General features: G+C 38.7%; 1 protein-coding gene across 6 annotated transcripts in view; it reads right to left on the bottom strand.

The window, feature by feature from the left end:
- LOC108719599 (protocadherin Fat 1) overlaps window positions 1–18005 on the bottom strand; it is a 144477-nt gene that overhangs the window by 15979 nt on the left and 110493 nt on the right. For all 6 annotated transcript variants that reach the window (XR_005966765.1, XM_041589045.1, XM_041589041.1 and 3 more), the window contains exons 12-19: window positions 16876–17029; window positions 12535–12768; window positions 10656–11045; window positions 9155–9369; window positions 7120–7257; window positions 6762–6905; window positions 3132–3329; window positions 180–981 (exon numbers count right to left, since the gene is read on the bottom strand). Coding sequence is in view for 5 of the 6 variants with exons in the window: in XM_041589045.1 (XP_041444979.1) it covers window positions 180–981; window positions 3132–3329; window positions 6762–6905; window positions 7120–7257; window positions 9155–9369; window positions 10656–11045; window positions 12535–12768; window positions 16876–17029 (2275 nt within the window). In the remaining variant the exon portion in view is untranslated. The remainder of the gene's footprint in view (window positions 1–179; window positions 982–3131; window positions 3330–6761; window positions 6906–7119; window positions 7258–9154; window positions 9370–10655; window positions 11046–12534; window positions 12769–16875; window positions 17030–18005) is intronic.

Here is an 18005-nt window from a genome sequence, read left to right as displayed (position 1 = left end):
CACTGGGAGCAACATCCAAGGGGTTGATGAGCAACATGTTGCTTGCGAGCTATTGAGGACCACTGGAGTAGACTATGGTATGGAGAGCCAAATGATGGAAAGATCCGTTATCTTGAAAACCCCATGTCCCAAACACCCTAGATAACAGTCCCATACCTGTATTTAGTATACACACTTACCTTTACACAGGCAGACTGATATCCGATGGTGTCTTGGCGTGACAAAGCTCAGCCTGGCAGTACTGTGCGTTGACATGATGCTTTCATCCAATGATATTTTTTCATCACAGAACCTGAGAGGACATTCCAAGTCCAAGCAGAGTTTATGGAAAACCTCAAGGATTTTAACACCACTGATGTCTTCGATTTCTGCAATGGATGCGTTGATTTTGTGGATGAGAACTTTTGGTGGAAAATGTACACTTCCTGGCTTCTCCACCGCTATAAGGACATCAAGATTTTTGGATGGCTCAGAAGGCTGCAAGTTAATGATCTGTATGTCAATTTTGCGCCCACCCAGGTGGTTCCTCAAGCTCCTCTGAAAGTTGCGCCAGTAGTCTCCAATAAATTCCTCTGGAGACAGGTTGGCGAAGCGGAATGTGACGCTGTGATTGAGGATCTCTTGGGTTATTTGTCGGATATGCACAGTTATATCGGCTGCTGTGGTAAACTTCCCATCACTGACACTGACATTAAGCAGATATTGGCCGACATCCAACTGTTTGCGTGCTATCAGTTTGCCACCTGTTCTGGAAACAGAGAAAAGGTTTTCCATTTTGGGATCCAGACTGTAAGTCAGTGTGTCGTACACATCCTGATCCGTGGCATGGACCTTGCCAATCACGCCGCCGGAGTACTCTTCCCCAAAGGTTGTAACGTAGATTTCCAAAGGTAGAATTGCTGGAGGGTGGATGCTTTCTTCAATCACCCGCACTTCAACACTGGTGAAAGAGGATAACTGCGGTTTCCCATTATCGGACACCTGCAAAAAAAATAACACATAAAAGAACTGAACATAAAATCCCATACAGGTGTGGCGCGTTTGATTATAATTTAAATGGAACACGATACAACTTTATTAAAAGTTGACCATGATAAAAGGATTACTAAAGAATGAAATCTATAAGACTATTTAAAGGCTCCTTCCAACTCAACTTTTACTTCTAGGCCTACCTCTCTTTTTCTTAATTAAGAGTAAAAATAAAATAACTTGTGCTGAGGTATAAATACATTTTCTGCTAAATGAGGGGCATAGAATAAACACTATTTTATGGTCCTCAGCTTCTATATGAGAGTATTCTGTACTTAATTTCCTATATAAATACTTAAAACAAAGTAAACCTTGCAGAACTTAATGTATTAGAAATGATAGTACTAGTACAACTAGTTAGGTACAAATATTCCCTATAATCCCATATAGAGGCAGGATATATATATATAACATGCAATTTAGCATGGCCTGCTTTGATGCATTTGGGTGCAGGGTTTAAACAATGTTAATAATGTCGTCCCCCTGTAAGTATAGACAAGTCTTCATATAGGGAAGTCCATCTTCAGCCTCAAGGGCATCAACAGGCCATGTACTACTAGGTTTATTATGTATGGATGGGTCAGTAACAATGGAAGAACGTAGGCAGAGATATCGCAAAACCCTGATATGATTAGACCAATGAGGGCAGTAGTTGCTTTAATAAGATATATGACAACAGAGCATTAATGTAAGTTCTGGAAATAGTAGTCTCACAGCAGGTGGAGTTCTTCATGTTCCATACTCCAGCTATATTATAATTTCCCACTGTCAATGAATCTCCAGAAAAACACACATTTATTATACACTGGTTTTCAGACTAAGCCACGGTATTGCAGGAGGAATCCTGAAATCCTAATATTTGGAACCAAAACATTTTGCAGGCAGCGTTCCAAGATTACTAGCATGGAAAGAATTCAAAGGGTCACAGGAAATTAAGACAAGAATAATAGGTCTTCTGTATGCTTAGTTGCCTTTCATTTCATTAAAACCAACAGGAAGCAGCTCATGAGAGATATTATGCTTAATTAACCCAGAATAAAGTGCCCAGCTATCAGTTTTTTTGTTTTAGTTTTTTTTTTTGTAAAGGTTTTACTGCCACTGAACTAGAAATCAGCAGTGTGAAGTGTGAATGGGGGAGACCGCTCTTACCAAAGAACTTTCAGTAACGATCAACCCATAACTAGACAGCATTGGTGCTGGGTCATTTTATTTTGTAAAAGCTGTGAATGAAAATTCAACATTTTCTCATGGAGGTATGCCACCTGCTGTTATAACAAAATTCAGGCAAATGCACAAAAATAGAGCTATATATTTTTTTTTAATAATTATTTTTAGACCTCTTTATTGGCCATAAAAGCTAAAAACAAGAAAGTACAAGGTTATTCTATATCCATCAATAAACATGCTCTGCTGCTAAGTGTTAGCACGATCAGCCGTTTTTTAGCACAGGCCCTTGGATGCCTATACAAAAATATGACCATATATATATATATATCCCCTGTTAAACTAAACTATTAAATTATAGATCTCTATTGTCCTTCACCAGGTTGACGGAATTAGCAAGTAACTGATAAACCTATAAGAATGTAAAGAGAAATTTCACTGGAGTAAGAGAAATCTATAAGCTTTTTTCCTAAGTAATATATGGCCACAGTGATTGCGGCTTATTAAAAACATACATCTTCGCCTCTTGCTTGGTTAAACATTTTCTATTTGTTGCAATACATTCTATGTGAAGAGCCTATATATTTGTATTTAGAATGATTCCCTTAAAATCTTACAAGGAACTAAAAGGGAGCAATTTAAAAAGCAATCTTAAAGTGAAACTCGAAGCTATTTCACTACATTGTGCCTCTACTTGTATTTAACACTATCAAGACACTTGCCTTGGTATAAAACGATAGCCAACTTTTCGCCAGGCCTGGACTGGGATTCAAAATAGGTCCTGGCATTCCAAAAACACAGAGGGCCAAACAAATCCCCACCAGCCCAATAAATAGTGATTGTCTATGGCATCTTACAGCATTTAGCAAAACTCACAGATTGCCAGTCTGGGCATGCTTCGCACCACCTACAAGAATTGCTTTTGCAACTGTATATACCTGAATATGCAGCACATAGTGATCTTTGATTTTCCGACTGAGCGTCCCTGCGGTGGTAATGACTCCTTGTTTATCCATCTCAAAAGTGTTGTCTTCATTTCCACTCAGAAATACAAAAGTGAAAGGAGGGCCATTGTGTGAAGAATCCTTGTCCGTCACGGTCAAGTGCACGATGCTGAATCCAACTGGCTTATTTTCCTGGAACAGAGGGTAAAAGAGATTTATGATTGGGAAACTGGTGTGAAGGCCTCAGATTTCGAGAAACATCTTATTCAGTTGTGTATGACAGGCAAGTGCTTCTTTGGGATGGTTTTTGAGAAGGGGGTATTGCCCTAAACCAGGGCTCCCCAACCTTTTTTACTCATAAACCACATTGAATTATGAAAAGAGTTGGGGAGCAACGCAAGCATGAAAACGTTCCTGATGGTGCCAAACGAGGGATGTGACTGACTACTGGTGGCCCCTATGAGGACTGGCAGCCTACAGGAGGTTCTTTTTGGCAGTACATCTGGCTTTTATGCAACCACAACTTGCCTCCAAGTAATTCAAAAATAAGCACCTGCTTTGAGGCCACTGAGAGCAACATCCAAGAGGTTCGTGAACTGCATGTTGCTCACGAGCCACTGGTTGGGGATCAGTGCCCTAGACCCACCAACATCAACAGTAGGCCATTAGGGAGAGAAATGTAGATAAAAGTATGAAGCACATGTGTCTATATGTTTAACAATAGTTACGTACTTTTCCATATATAAATCAGGAATGGCCAACTTGAAACCCTTCAACCTTGGAGATCCATATACATTTTGTAAACAGCAATATCACGTATAAATCTAAGCAAGCAACCTTGTTTACATTTTTTCACATTCTGGCCACCAGAGGCCACTATTTTACTGGTCTATTAAGGAGAATCTGGAACCACTGGGTATCATTGAAATGAATGAATAAATGAAAACAAACCAAAAAAAAACAAAAACCTGTGATATGTTTGCTGAACATTTATAGAAAAAAAATGAATAAAATTTATGTAGGCTGTAAACAGGATACAACTGCCACTTAAAGACGTAAGATTGCATTAATCAGCTGCTGTACATTTATATGAATGTTGGTCTCCTATATTAAACATATGTGTGTGTGTGTGAGTGTGTGTATATATTTATAGTAATCTTGCCTGGCACACTCAAAACTCATTGAACAGCAACTGCCTGGGTACTGGTTATATATAACTATAATACATTCCCAAAAATTAGGGATGCCCCGAATACAGTATTCGGTTCGTGAATCAGCCAGGATTCGGCCTTTCTCAGCAGGATTCGGATTCGCCTGAATCCTTCTGCCCAGACGACCCGAAACCTGGGAGGAAAATAGCATGACTTTTGTCAAAACAAGGAAGTAAAAAATGGTTTCCCCTTCCCACCCCTAATTTGAATATGCAAATTAGGATTCAGCACTCCAGATTTGTGTTTTAATGTGCTTGGCCTTTATTTTACTTCATGTTGCATCCAACGTTTCAGTCGTGTGCTGGTTCTTTCTATTGATAATACATCCACCTGTTAACCGTGAACCCGGGAAGCAAGGAGTAAAGAGTACAGACGTTTTACTTAGTCTTCAAGGGAAGAGATGAGCTTATTTATTCTAGGGTCTGGAGTGCTATCATAAAACACCTCATCTAAATAAAGGTGATAGAACCAGTGAAATGCATTTTTACAAGCGCTTACTCTGCCGATCCTGCACGCAACAAATCCTAAATGAATGAAACTTCAAATAGCAGCAGAATTGCTTGTTAGTCCCCATTGTGTGAGAAGTGATACCAAGCCAATTTAACTTTCCCCAAAACAAAACTTGTGTAAACTAGAAGAGCGGAACTTTTGCTTAGCCTTTGGCATTTTCTCCCTAATAAGGAAGGCAACGAAGGCGGCGCACAGCAAAAGCCTCGGGATTTCCATCACAGAAATGCTGCCTAAAAGATTTTGAAAAGCACACGGAGAATAAATGAACCTGTAATAAAACAATTTCTTTCCTACTATCATTTGCCTTTCTTTAATCATCGTTCTTTAGTGATCTCTAAACCAAGCTGTCAGCATGAATCCACACAATGATATTGCAAATCATAAAGATAGGATTGGGGAGCAAATAGAGTATGGGAGGGAAAGTAAATACATTAATTCATAGTGAGCATAAACAGAAAAATAATGCCGGTCTTGGTGAGGAGGAAATGCCATGGTATTTATTGCTGGGACAGGCATTAACCTTTGGTGCTTCAGCTTTACATTTCTAAATATAATGTCACACATGGAGACTTCTTCTAAAGCCGTGCTGTCAAATCACTCGGCTAATTCCTTTTCACGTGACAAATATCCTTGACTTTATACATCTCACGTGTAAACTCATAATCCATAGATAATGAATTGTTACCCGGGGAACTTTAACTACGTCATAAACAATAGGAATTAGTGTCAAGTATTTGGTGGAAATGTGAAATGAATTCTCATATAATTAAAGGATACGCCATGCTAAGCAACTTTCCATTATACATCCATTAAAAATTTGCAATGATTTTTGAAGTTATTTGTAAATGTAAGTGCGATTGAATGCAGCATTGCTGGTTCTGCCTCCTTAAAGGAATAGGAACACTAAACATTTTTATGTAAGAAATCCACTGTACCCTGCTCCAATAACAGTTCTATCATGCATAAAGTTTCTTATATTCAATGCTTTATCATGAATACCATTATAAAATGGTATGGTAAAATAAGGCGAAAGGGCTGTGTAAAGGTGGCCAAACACAGGGAGATCCACTTGTTTGGCGCCAAGCGAGCGGATCTCTCCCTGATATGCCCACATTAAGGTGGGCGATATCGGGCTGATCCGACTGTGGGCCCTAGGGCCCAATGCTCGGATCAGAATGGAGGCCATACGGGCGCAAGAAGCAGATGTGGCTGCGTTCCGACTGGATTTTTTTACAATGCCCGACATCTGTCCGTCTTTTGGCCAGATATCGATCAGGGAAGCCCGTCGGAAGGCCCCACACTCGGACCAACAAGCTGCCAACTCTGTCTGTCGGTAGCTTTTATTGGCCCGTGTATGGGGACCTTAAGACTGTGCAAGATCAATGGTGCAACGCTCCACATCTCCTCCTAGCCAGACTTCTAAACCGGAAGCTAATTCTTGCTGCTTTACTGGATTTTAGATATTTTTCTAAAGGTATTTATGATAAAGTATTGAATATAATACACTTTAGGCAGGATAGAGCTGTTACTGGAGCAGGATACAGTGGATTTGGTGTTACTGCTCCTTTAAACAATACAGCTGTACCAATAGTAGAACAGTTAGGAATCTTGAAAAAACACATTTGTCCAATTTATCTTGGTTTTAATAAAACCAAACCAATAGGTCAATAACTGCTCATAGAGATACTGAGCAGCCAGACTAAAAAACTCAGAGGAAGTCATCAGCTAGTAAAAATCCACTAACATGGGTAAAGTGATTCAATCATTTGTACCAGATCCAATTTGGCTCAATGTTAAATGAGGGCATCTTCCCATGTATGGCCATCTTTATCTTTACTCAAAAGAAATGAGCGTGGAATCAAGCATGAGTACAAACACAATCATCTTTATAAAAGAGCACTACCTGTATAACAAGGCTATAATTCCTTTTGGAGAACACTGGGGGGTTGTCATTAACATCAGAGACATCAATATTGACAGTTGTGGTGTTGCGTCTAGAGGGTTTGCCATTATCTTCCGCCTGTACAGTTAATGTATATCCAGAAATCTAAAAAGCAAAGGGAAAATCAATGAGGAGACATTCTGTGCAGAATTACAGGCTTATTATTACGATGTACTCATCAAACAGGAGACATAAATCATGGGTTTAAAGATGGAAAACAATTAATTTCCCGGTCCTGAAAGCTACAAATCTCGCTGCAGTAACGACGTTTTGTAGGTAATTGCTAAGGGAGCAGGAAAAAGTTCTGCGTGTGACTCACCAGCTCTCGATCTAAAAGTTTATTCACTTTAACTTCTCCTCTCGCTGGATCAATGATAAATGTATTCCCCTGGTTGCCGTCTGTAATTGAGTAACGTATGTGGCTGTTCAAAGGTCCATCCGCGTCATCTGCCACAACCTAGATAAAAGCATATTCTCATTTGGAGCACTTATAGGGAGGCAAGTGAACGGTTTTGAAGTCATTCATCCTCATGTCCTAGTTTTAACTTATTAGGAGAGATCCCAATAGGCATATTTCAATAGTTTCAGTGATACCTTCATAACTCAACAAAACCGAACAAAAGATGAGCCTTAAGGAACATAACCGGCGCAGTGTATTATGTTTAACGATCGCTTTCAAATCAAATTGTTTTATATGCGCTTGCAAGAACATGATACAGATACTTTTCTTCATCCCATCACACTGCAGAAGTGCAGCTGGCAAAGCAGCGTAGTGTTTAATACCCTGTGCTACTTGTACCCCTGGATAATATGCAAACTGTTCATTTATGTAAGCAAAACAAAGGTTCCTCCATCAAGCTATAACCTTATATGCAAGTATGCCCTTATAGGACAACAAAAGACTAAATTACTGGGTTCTATTATTTTAAGAACCTCACGCACCCAGCAAATCAAATTGTCAAGTTTTTCCCTAAAAAAAAATGCACCAATACAAAAGAAAGACAAATACAGCAACCACACCACCATGTTTCTTACCTTTACCAGTCATCCCTTAGCATTCGCAGGTGAGTAAATTTTTTTTTTTGACTCTGCATGAACAATTTCAGCTAAAACAACACAAGGGTTCATTTATGACCGTAAGCACAGGTGTGCTTGTCTGCAGTCAATTGCATGGCACAAGTTAAGGTACTTATAAAATTATAAAATTGCTCTCAGCACTGCTCATTCCTTCTTGCCTCCTGTTCTGAATTTCACCCTATTGTACCTACAGGCACAGGGGAACCCTGGGGCTACTACCTCCTCCAAACCAGGAGTTCTTTAATCCAGGGTTCCTTCATCCAACCTTAATCAAGTGCCATAGTGCAGCTGTCCTAAAATAATAGGACATACAGGTCACTCACAAATGCCAGAACTTACACCAACCACATCAGTGCAATTGTGTCATATTTACATCACAGAACAGGCACCCAAATCTTGACACATCAGTGCATTTCCCCCTGGAGACTGAGATTATACTGGAATTATGGTAAAAGAATCCTACATTGTGGGTAGGGTTGCCACGGCCCACCCCTTTTATGTCACGGTCTGCCCCTTTTGTTCCTGCCGCCACCACTGGGCAGTAGATAAAATTTCTACTGGCCAGTGGTGGCGGCGGCAGTAACAAAAGGGGTGGACCATGACATAAAAGGGGTGGGCCGTGGCGTAAAAGGGGGTGAGGCCATGTCACGAGATTGCCAGAAGGTGGGGATTGGGGCTGGGCCAAGGGCTTTTGTTAAAGGTATTACAAATTTACCGGCAACTACATTGCTGGTAAATTTGTAATACCGGCCCACGGCCTTGGCAGGTGTTTTACCGGCTTAGCCGGTAAAATACCGGCCGGGTGGCAACCCTAATTATGGGTAAAAAAAATAGCCGATTGTCTCAAAACTGCACTTAGCCCACTGTGGTGTATTAAATACTGACTCCATTTGACTTAGGTACATATATCTATATTTTTATTGTTAAAATTGTTACTGGCCCTTTAAGTTCAGACCCATATAAAAACATTCAGTATACTGTAACTAACGGTACAATAGGGAGTACAGTTACACAATGTTCCTTAATCTGTGCATTTAGAGCTGACAGCATGTGCTTGCCGGACGTATAGGAGCAGATATTTGCTGGCTTTACAAATCAGAAAAAGCTGCTAACTTACAGGTTGCTGACCCCATCCCTACCAGACCCTGTTGTAATTAAAGAAAAGTTTAACATTACATGGAACTGGAAATCTGTAGATATAAATATGAAGAAATAAAAATAAAGAGACAGTGACTAATGGGTAACTACTGAAAGTGCAGCAGAACAGGGCTACTTACCATGAGAACAGACTGTCCAGACACGGCGTCTTCACCGACAACAGCTGTGTATGTGTTTTGGCTGAAAACCGGGGAGTTATCATTGACATCTGTTACATTGATATTCACACTTGCAACGTCGCTAAGCGGAGGCGTGCCCCCGTCCGTGGCCTCCAACGTCAAGTAGTACTCCGGCGCTGTTTCATAGTCCAAGCTGGCAATGATAAATATCATTCCTGGCAAAACATACATTATGAAAAGGTCAGTAGAAGTTCAGGGATCCCGAGGGTTATTCTGTTGTTATAGCTTCATTTGCCATTAATATTCCTGATCCGAAATACCTGCACGGCTAGAGTACTAACAGATCGGGTAATTGCTGAGCAGCTGAGGTACCTGCCTCTAACTCAGGTGTAGGATCACTTGAGCAAGTCTGTTCTTGAACTATCTGCAATGCTGGTTTATTATAGGGTAACTTGTACCTTATGGGAAACATTATTTTGTGTACACTGTGAAAATGAAGAAGCTGCAAAATGTCGATTAAATATAATAGGGGGAATGTAATTAAAGTCGCAAAGAGCAAAACAATTCGCACCAATAAGAATAAAAATCCACATCTCACAATGTAATATTGTTCCTTAAACTGTTATTGCATTGCGGATTTTAATTGCGCACTCTTAAGAAGTGCTTGAAGGTGTCAATCTTTTGGAGCAAACATAACGACGTTTTCAATAAGAAGTTTTATTACATTGACTGCGCATTGGTACAAACTATAAAATTTGCGAACGGTCTTCCACTGACGGAAGTGGTCGCTAAACAGTTTCCGGGTTCGCAAAAGCTATATTAAATTCAAAAAGCAAAATTTGCTCGCGCAAAGGCATAACTTTTCACATTGCGAATAATTTTTCTGTTACCGACTTTTATTACATTCCCCCGAATATCTCCTCTTTCAGTGCATGTGCAGTACAGACTTAGTGCATGGCTGAGTGTCATTTTTTGAGTGCCACGCTAGCAAGGGCCATTGGGTGCCTATAGGCACAATGATATCCAGTTTGCTTGAACTGGATAGAGAGAAGCCCTGTGAGGTATGGGACCTGTAATCCAGAATGCTTGGGACCTGGAGTCTACAAGATAAAGGATCTTTCCATAATTTGGATCTTCGTACCTAAAGTCTACTAGAAAATCATGTAAACATTAAAGAAACCCAAAAGGCTGGTTTTGCTTTCAATAAGGATTAATTATATGGTAGTTGAAATCAAGTACAAGGTACAGTTTCATTTTTAGAGAAAAAGGAAATGTTTTAAAAAATTGGATTATTAATAATTTTATTGAATAAAATTGAGTCTATAGGAGAAGGCTTTTCCATAATTTGGAGCTTTCTGGATAGCGTGTTTCCGGAGAATGGACCCCATACCTAGGCTACAAACCTAAAAGCCACCATGGCTGCCACTACCTCTCTTGGTCTATAAAAGTCACATTGTACAACTGGTGCTATATAAGTAAAAGTTATAAATATAGATGTCACCTGTAACTGGGTTTATGGAGAATTTTCCAAGCTCATTTCCGCTGATGATTTTGTATGTAATCTCCGCATTCGCTTCAATGTCCCTGCTTGTAGCATACACCTGTAGCACTTCAGTCCCTACAGCCACATCCTCTGACAGAGCGGAACCATATTCTCGATGTTCGAAGACAGGAGGGTTGTCATTAATATCCAGGACAGATACCACAACGCTTGCAACTGAAGAGAGTTTCCGTGGTAGTCCTTGATCCGTGGCTTTCACAGTCAGGGTATAAACCGCTTGCAGCTCCCGATCCAATGGCTTTTCTAAACTGATTATTCCAGACAACTCATCAATTGAGAATTGACCTTCTGCTGAGCTGACTAATGAATATTGCACCTTATGATTAAGTCCTACAATGGAAAACACAAAAGTTAATTTGAATAAAATTGGACAATCTTTTTAGGATTTATATTGTCAGCTAAGGAAAAACAAAGTCACCAGATTAGTGATGGATTTCTCTCTCACTTATTAAAATAGGGACACTCTATACTGAAGTCATTACAATATTCCTGTATGAGTCAGGAATAATGTCTCAAATGTACAAATGAAAGCTGATTTTATGAAATCTTAATTAATTGTTACAGTTCACTGATTTTCCTGAAGGACTTAAATGACTTTATAAAACTGTGGATTCCAGCTATTAACAGGGGAAATATTGAGTTTAGAGAGAGATTAGACCATAGGTTTCCAAATTAAGGATGATTATGATGGTATTTAGGGCAAAAACTTATTTATTGTCCTATATACCCCCTTATATGTAAACCTGAAGGTCAATTAAGGAAAGAGTTAAGATGATGGACACAACAAAGTTCTAATATGCCTGAAAACAAATAGGCGGCATCCAAGGGGTCCTCCAGAATACAAGATCCTATGCAGCAACACAGGCTGTGAAATGAAAGGGATACTGTCATGGGAAATTTTTTTTTCTTCAAAAATCATCAGTTAATAGTGCTGCTCCAGCAGAATTCTGCACTGAAATCCAATTCTCAAAAGAGCAAACAGATTTTTGTATATTTAATATTGAAATCTGACACGGAGCTACATATTTTGTCAGTTTACCATCTGCCCCCAGTCATGTGACTTGTGCTCTGATAAACTTCAGTCACTCTTTACTGCAAGTTGGAGTGATATCACAAACCCTCCCTCCCCAGCAGCTCACTGATATAAGACAACAGCTGCCTGGTAGAACAAAGAACAGCACTCAATAGTAAAATCTAGGTCCCACTGAGACACATTCAGTTACATTGAGTAGAAGAAACAACAGCCTGCCAGAAAGCAGTTCCATCCTAAATGCTGGCTCTTCTGAAAGCACATGACCAGGCAAATGACCTGAGATGGCACCTATACACCAATATTACAACTAAAAAAATACACTTGCTGGTTCAGGAATGAAATTTTATATTGTAGAATGAATTATTTGCTGTATTAACTGTGTAATTTAGAAATAAAAACGACATCATAAAAATCATGACATAATCCCTTTAAGGATATTATTTTAAGGCCTATTAAACCCTTTTAATAGATTTCTCATTGTAGGTGTGCAAGATTTTCAAATTTTTATAAATTATACATTTATATTACATTGTTTTTTAATCCCTGCATATTTCCCTGCACATAGATTCCACTGATCTGTCACTCTCCACTAATCTTCTATGAAACCCCACTTGCCAGTCTTTTCTGTGTGATACAACATGGATGGGTGTGATCTCTAGCAATGTAAATGTTCGGACATTAAAGGCATGAGCAAAAGGGGTTGGAGTATCTTTAAAATATACGTTTTTTCATTTCTTCTTTTCGTAGGAATAGATATGTGGACCAAACTGTTAAATAATATCTTACCTAAATCGGCATCAATGGCCTGCACTCTTATGAGCGGAGTTTTGGGTTCTGTATTTTCAAAAACTGTAACAGCATATGGGTCAGCAGAGAACTCAGGAGCATTGTCATTGACATCTTCTAATGTCAGCTCAACAGCAGCCTGGCAGAACCTTCCACCACCATCTGTAGCTTTGACAGTGAGATGGTAGACTTCCTGAATTTCCCGATCAAGAGGGGATGAGGTCTTCAGCTCTCCTTAAAAAAAAAAAAACCCCAGAAAAGTTAGAATTTCATTTGTGGAAAGGCTACAAAAGCAAAAATTACCCCTGCTAATTTAACTATGGTTACTATCATGCACAGACTATATTTAATTGATTTTTGGGTAGAATAAGAAAACTGTATCCCAACCAACACTTGCCCACTTGTCTTAGCAAAATATTCAACACCAGAACATCTTTTCCTTTATTAAACACAGTTTTTCCCATAGGGTTTTTATTGGCATTAATCCAGGTGTTTTGTTAGTGCTGATTTCCTTGGAAAATGGCCCAGGGCCTATCAAGGGTTTTCTACATACACATTATGTTTATTAAAGAATAAATGGAAGGTTTGCCTTCAGTGAAGTCATGGAATTACAACAGTCAGCATTTTTCCCAATGTACATTCATAAAATATGTTTTATAAAAATATTTAAAAAACTTTAGTTATAGCAAGTGCACGCCTCAAAAAAAAACAACAAAAACACTGACTTGGTGCTGCCAAATTCAACAACTATCCATTAACAAATGGTGCACTAAGGGACATTAAATATAGAAAAAGCATATGTTTATAAAGTCAAAATGTCAGTCCTCCCTGATGGAGATATAGATAGATAAATCTAGATAGAGTTTTTCCTTCTTGCTCTGACCCCTGCAGACATGTTTAATCTGTTGCACAAGCAACCACTCAAGTTCCTTGTCTTCAGTGAAGGTTTATTCAATACACATTTGTGGCAACGAGCCCTAAAATGTAAATATATTCTTAAATAAAACTACTATACTTTTAAGAAACAAATGTTGAATTGGTGGAAATGCAGGCACAGTTCATTTCAAATGTTATAGATCATGGTCTGTTTCTGATCACATTGGCCTTTAAATTGAACCAAAATATTGCTATTCTCCCCAAGTCATATATCATATGTGTCTATGTAACGCTGATAGCAGTAGAATTGTACGATGAACACTAATGCTTGGTTTGATTTCCATTCACAGGATGAGAACGAATTTCCTTTCGTAGGATGAAAACATATCGTACAACTAATCAGTTCTCCACACTTGAAGAAGCTTCTGCTTAAACCATAATTTCCCTAATTTAGTTTCCCATGGTGTTCCTATTAAGTAAGTTAGAGAAGTGAACTGATGCAAAATAAAATCGTGAGATTCGTTTTTAAAGGGGCACAACAGTAATATAATAACCCCCTTTTGTATACATGGTTTCAAATTCAGATTTCACGTTTATGCATTTTAAAGGCTTAGTGCTTTTGTTTGCTCTGCCCCAGAAGTCGTTTCCTTTCATAGGTAAAGGGGCCACAGGCATCTCCAAGCAACTGTGCAGAGAATATGACTGAACGTTTTAGATAAGGTTAATTGGTCCCACTATGTGTCTTGTGGAATACTGAAGCCCTGCCATAACGAAAGACATAACTGCTGTCACAAAAATTGGCTACAATTATTTAGGAGCAAAGTATATAATATTGTACAGTTACAAGTAAACACTTTTTATTTTGAAAAAACAAATTCTAAAGAACCAATGTAAATAATATCTTTGTGGCTTAGCCTTGTGGTGCCAATAGCAAGACAAAAATAAAGGAGAAGTAGAAAGATACCCTACTGAGAGCCCCATTCAATTTAATCCATCTCTGTATCTACATGCTTTTTTTAGGAAACAGGTATGGGATCCGTTATCTGGAAAACAGTTATCAAGAAAGCTCCGAATTAAGAGAAGTCTTCGATAGACACCACTTTAAAGTGGAACTGTCACCCAGACACAAAAAGCTGTATAATAATAGTCCTTTTCAAATTAAACATGAAATCCAATTTCTATTTTTTATTAAAGCATTCATAGCTGTTGTAAGCTTATTTAAAAATCTCAGCTGTCAATCAAATATTGTCTGCCCCTCCTCTATGCCATGGGCATAGAGGCGGGGTAGACAATTACTTTCACTTTCCATTCAGCGCTTCCTTGATGTCACTGCTCTCCACACATTCCCCCCACTCTCTTTAACATTTAATTGTGTAGCCAGGGCATGGGGATGGACATCAGGTCCCTCATTCTGGTGCACAAACAAGATTCTGAGATGATGCAAGGCTTGTCTTAATAACAGTGTGCACAAAATGGCTGCTGCCTGTTTGCTATCATTTTGAATTCCCAGACTGAAGGAAACAAGATTCAAATAATTTATATAGTGTAATTTAAGTTCATTTTGCTTGACTAATGTGATAAAATAGGATTTTTAATAATTTAATTGATCCCAACTAAGATATGACCTTCCTCCCCAGGCACCTGTTCCTTGTAACTTGCACCTAATGGAAAGCCAAACTCCGCCATTGAAAAGAACGGTGTAATATATTCAGAAACTAGGAGCACTGGAAAGATTAGGAATCAGTAGGTTTGGCCAAAATGCATCCAGAACATAAAATCTGGGTGTTTCTGGACGGAACAAATTCTATTTAATAAAAGGAAATGGAGGCTGTATTGCTCATTTATTTTACTGGACTGTAATAACCTTTATTGAGTCAACATCATACTGCTACTTTAAAAAATTAATAGCGGCATTTTCTAGCCAATGCTGGTTGTGATAATTGTGTATCGGGCTGTAGATGGTATTTTCTTCTCCCATATCTCCTGGACTCCAGTAGGTAACACAGCCCTTTTTCTAGGCAGGTTTGTGAGATTCATTTTATATTATAATATAGTAAGGATGCACCTAATCCATCATTTTCATATTCTAAAGAAGACCTGTCTGAATACAAAAACATTGCGGATCTGTGCATGTTTATGAAATGTGCATCAAAGCTACAACAATGCAACATTCGAAGAAAACTCTGGAAAGGGATCTGACCTTCCCGACACAGGCACGTTCTCCCAGCATCACATTATTTTGTAACCTAAACAATTACTCACCCAGATGTATGTTATATTTACTGAGCATAAACAGGGAATCATGATAAATGCAGCACAGCCTGTTACACAAACACTGACCTTTAAAAGGCAGTGGAACATAAAAGCAGGGAACACACATCCACTATTTTATTTTCCCCTCATATCAGTGTGTTCTTAAATTGCGTTCATCCATCTTAATGTTGCTTTCTACTTTCTGCTGATCATGGGATGCAAAGGAAACTTAAGGTCTCTCTATTTTAGACTATTTTTTGCTTAGTGATTCAGAGGGCATTTAGTGATTTGGCCTGTTTTGCTGCATGGGAATCCACAGGGACAAAAGCAGCTGTCAGAGGCCGCATCAAGTCCTACGTGCTATTCTACAAGGGTCTCTAGGAGGAGAGAGAGCGGAGAATACTCTGCAGGTTTAAGCTGAGAAGAATAGGCACTTTGTACTGGAGCCAGAGTTTTTACTGTATTATAGTGTAGTAAACCTTAAAGTGCCGGAATGCTTTCATCTCAACATGCAGATTGTTGCCAGTTAAATTCATACTTGTTACAGATTTAAAAAAAAAACCTGTAAAATGCATGGTGCCAGTCATAGGGTAATGGCGCAACGGGTGATTCCAAGTGTTTTCTCATTCAAGTGTTACCAGCCTCATGAGCTAGTGTCAAAACACTCAGAAATGTCCTCCATTAAAATTTAAATTTTTAACTCCTGGCCAAGCAAAGATCACTAAAAAACACTGGAATCTTCAAGGGACAATAGTCTTGCCTGCAAATGCAAGCAATTCCCATAGGAATAAATGGTAGGTGACTCAGCCGCCAATAAAGCTGGAAAGAAACTTGGGTGACAAGCGTTTTGAATCACCCCATAATATGCTGTTCTATTCAAGAGTAAGGAAAAAGCTTATGGAGATACAACAAACATGGAAGTCACTGTGTTTGGATACTCTAAAAAATGCTTAATTGCAAAAAAATGAGCTCAAACTTTAACAAAATATACAGAAGAAAATGAAAAAAATCGAATCTATCAATCAATATCATTGCAGTATCTAATTTGTGCTTGTTATTCCTGTATTGCCAAACACTTGTATTTCAAAGTACCGATACTTTTATTTGAACTATTTACCAAGATATATAGAATGTCATTTCCCCCAGAACAGTTAATAGCAATAGGCTGTATAAAGCAGAGACGCAGAATTTGCCGCTAGTTCTAAAACTCACCTGTAAATGGATTGAGATGGAATTTCTCAGCACCCACACCGTGGAGGGTATAAATGATCTCAGCGTTAGAGCGAATGTCGGCATCGCTGGCAGCCGCCTGGAGAATTACTCTGCCAGCAAGGGCATCCTCTGAAATTGTCTCAGCATAGGAAGTCTTCAGGGAGGCAAACAAAAAAGATAGAGAAATATTGATCAGACTGAGGATACCATGCTTAACGTTACATTCAGGGTTCAGAAAATATAAACAATTGGAGAAACTGAGACTTAAGCACTGAAAAAAACATTTATTCTACATTTTTAATTGTAAAACCTGAACATATACCATGCGTGAGATTTTTAATCAATAAAAGACTGGAGAGCAGCAGGTTGAATATCATAGCTGGTCTATGCTAGGTCAGAGCCCCACATGTAATATTATAGGTGATTCTAGGTCAAGAATCAATGCTCTCTTATCTTTACCCTTTATTTTTTCTCTTATTAAATGTCAACAGTAGTGGTTAGTGAAAAATAATCCCTGGAAATATGTTTAGGCAAAATTCCAAGGATCACTAAATGCTGGTGTTTGACATGACAGATCTCTATCAAAATGTAGTTAATATTCCTAAAAGCATGGCAGGTTTACTTATTATTCCCAGAGCACAAATGATATCTGTGTAAATCTAGTCCCATTCACAAGAGAATTTCCCCTCTCTCCATTTATACAGTTGACTGCTGGTGTAAATGACAGTAGCTATAGTATATATTAAAGGGTTTGTACAATAAACTGAATAACAAAAACCAGACCAACTTTGTTAAATACTTTAAATAAAAAGACAACAAGAGAATATGCTGATCTTTGAGGCATTCTAAGGGTTTTAAAAAGCTACAAATCTTAACCAATTACCAAACAGTTTTCCAATCAGTTTCAGTCCTAAATTTTCTCACTGTTTGGCTCACATTATGAAAGGAGGATCACTTCAGAATTAATAAACTCCAGTTATTCCTGCAGCTCCACAGCTCTTGCTGAATATAAAACGTCAGCAACCCCCAGCAGGCTGACAAGGGTTGCACAAAACCATAGTGTTAGTTATTTTTTTGTCCTGGAACCTGCAGAAAGGCCATTGTCCAGGATTTAGCAGAAAATTCTCAGT

The sequence above is a fragment of the Xenopus laevis genome, chromosome 1L (assembly GCF_017654675.1).
Source record: "Xenopus laevis strain J_2021 chromosome 1L, Xenopus_laevis_v10.1, whole genome shotgun sequence".
Taxonomy (NCBI): Eukaryota; Metazoa; Chordata; class Amphibia; order Anura; family Pipidae; genus Xenopus; species Xenopus laevis.
The sequence above is the reverse complement of the archived record's forward strand: the minus strand, read 5'-3'. Positions and strand labels throughout refer to the sequence as shown.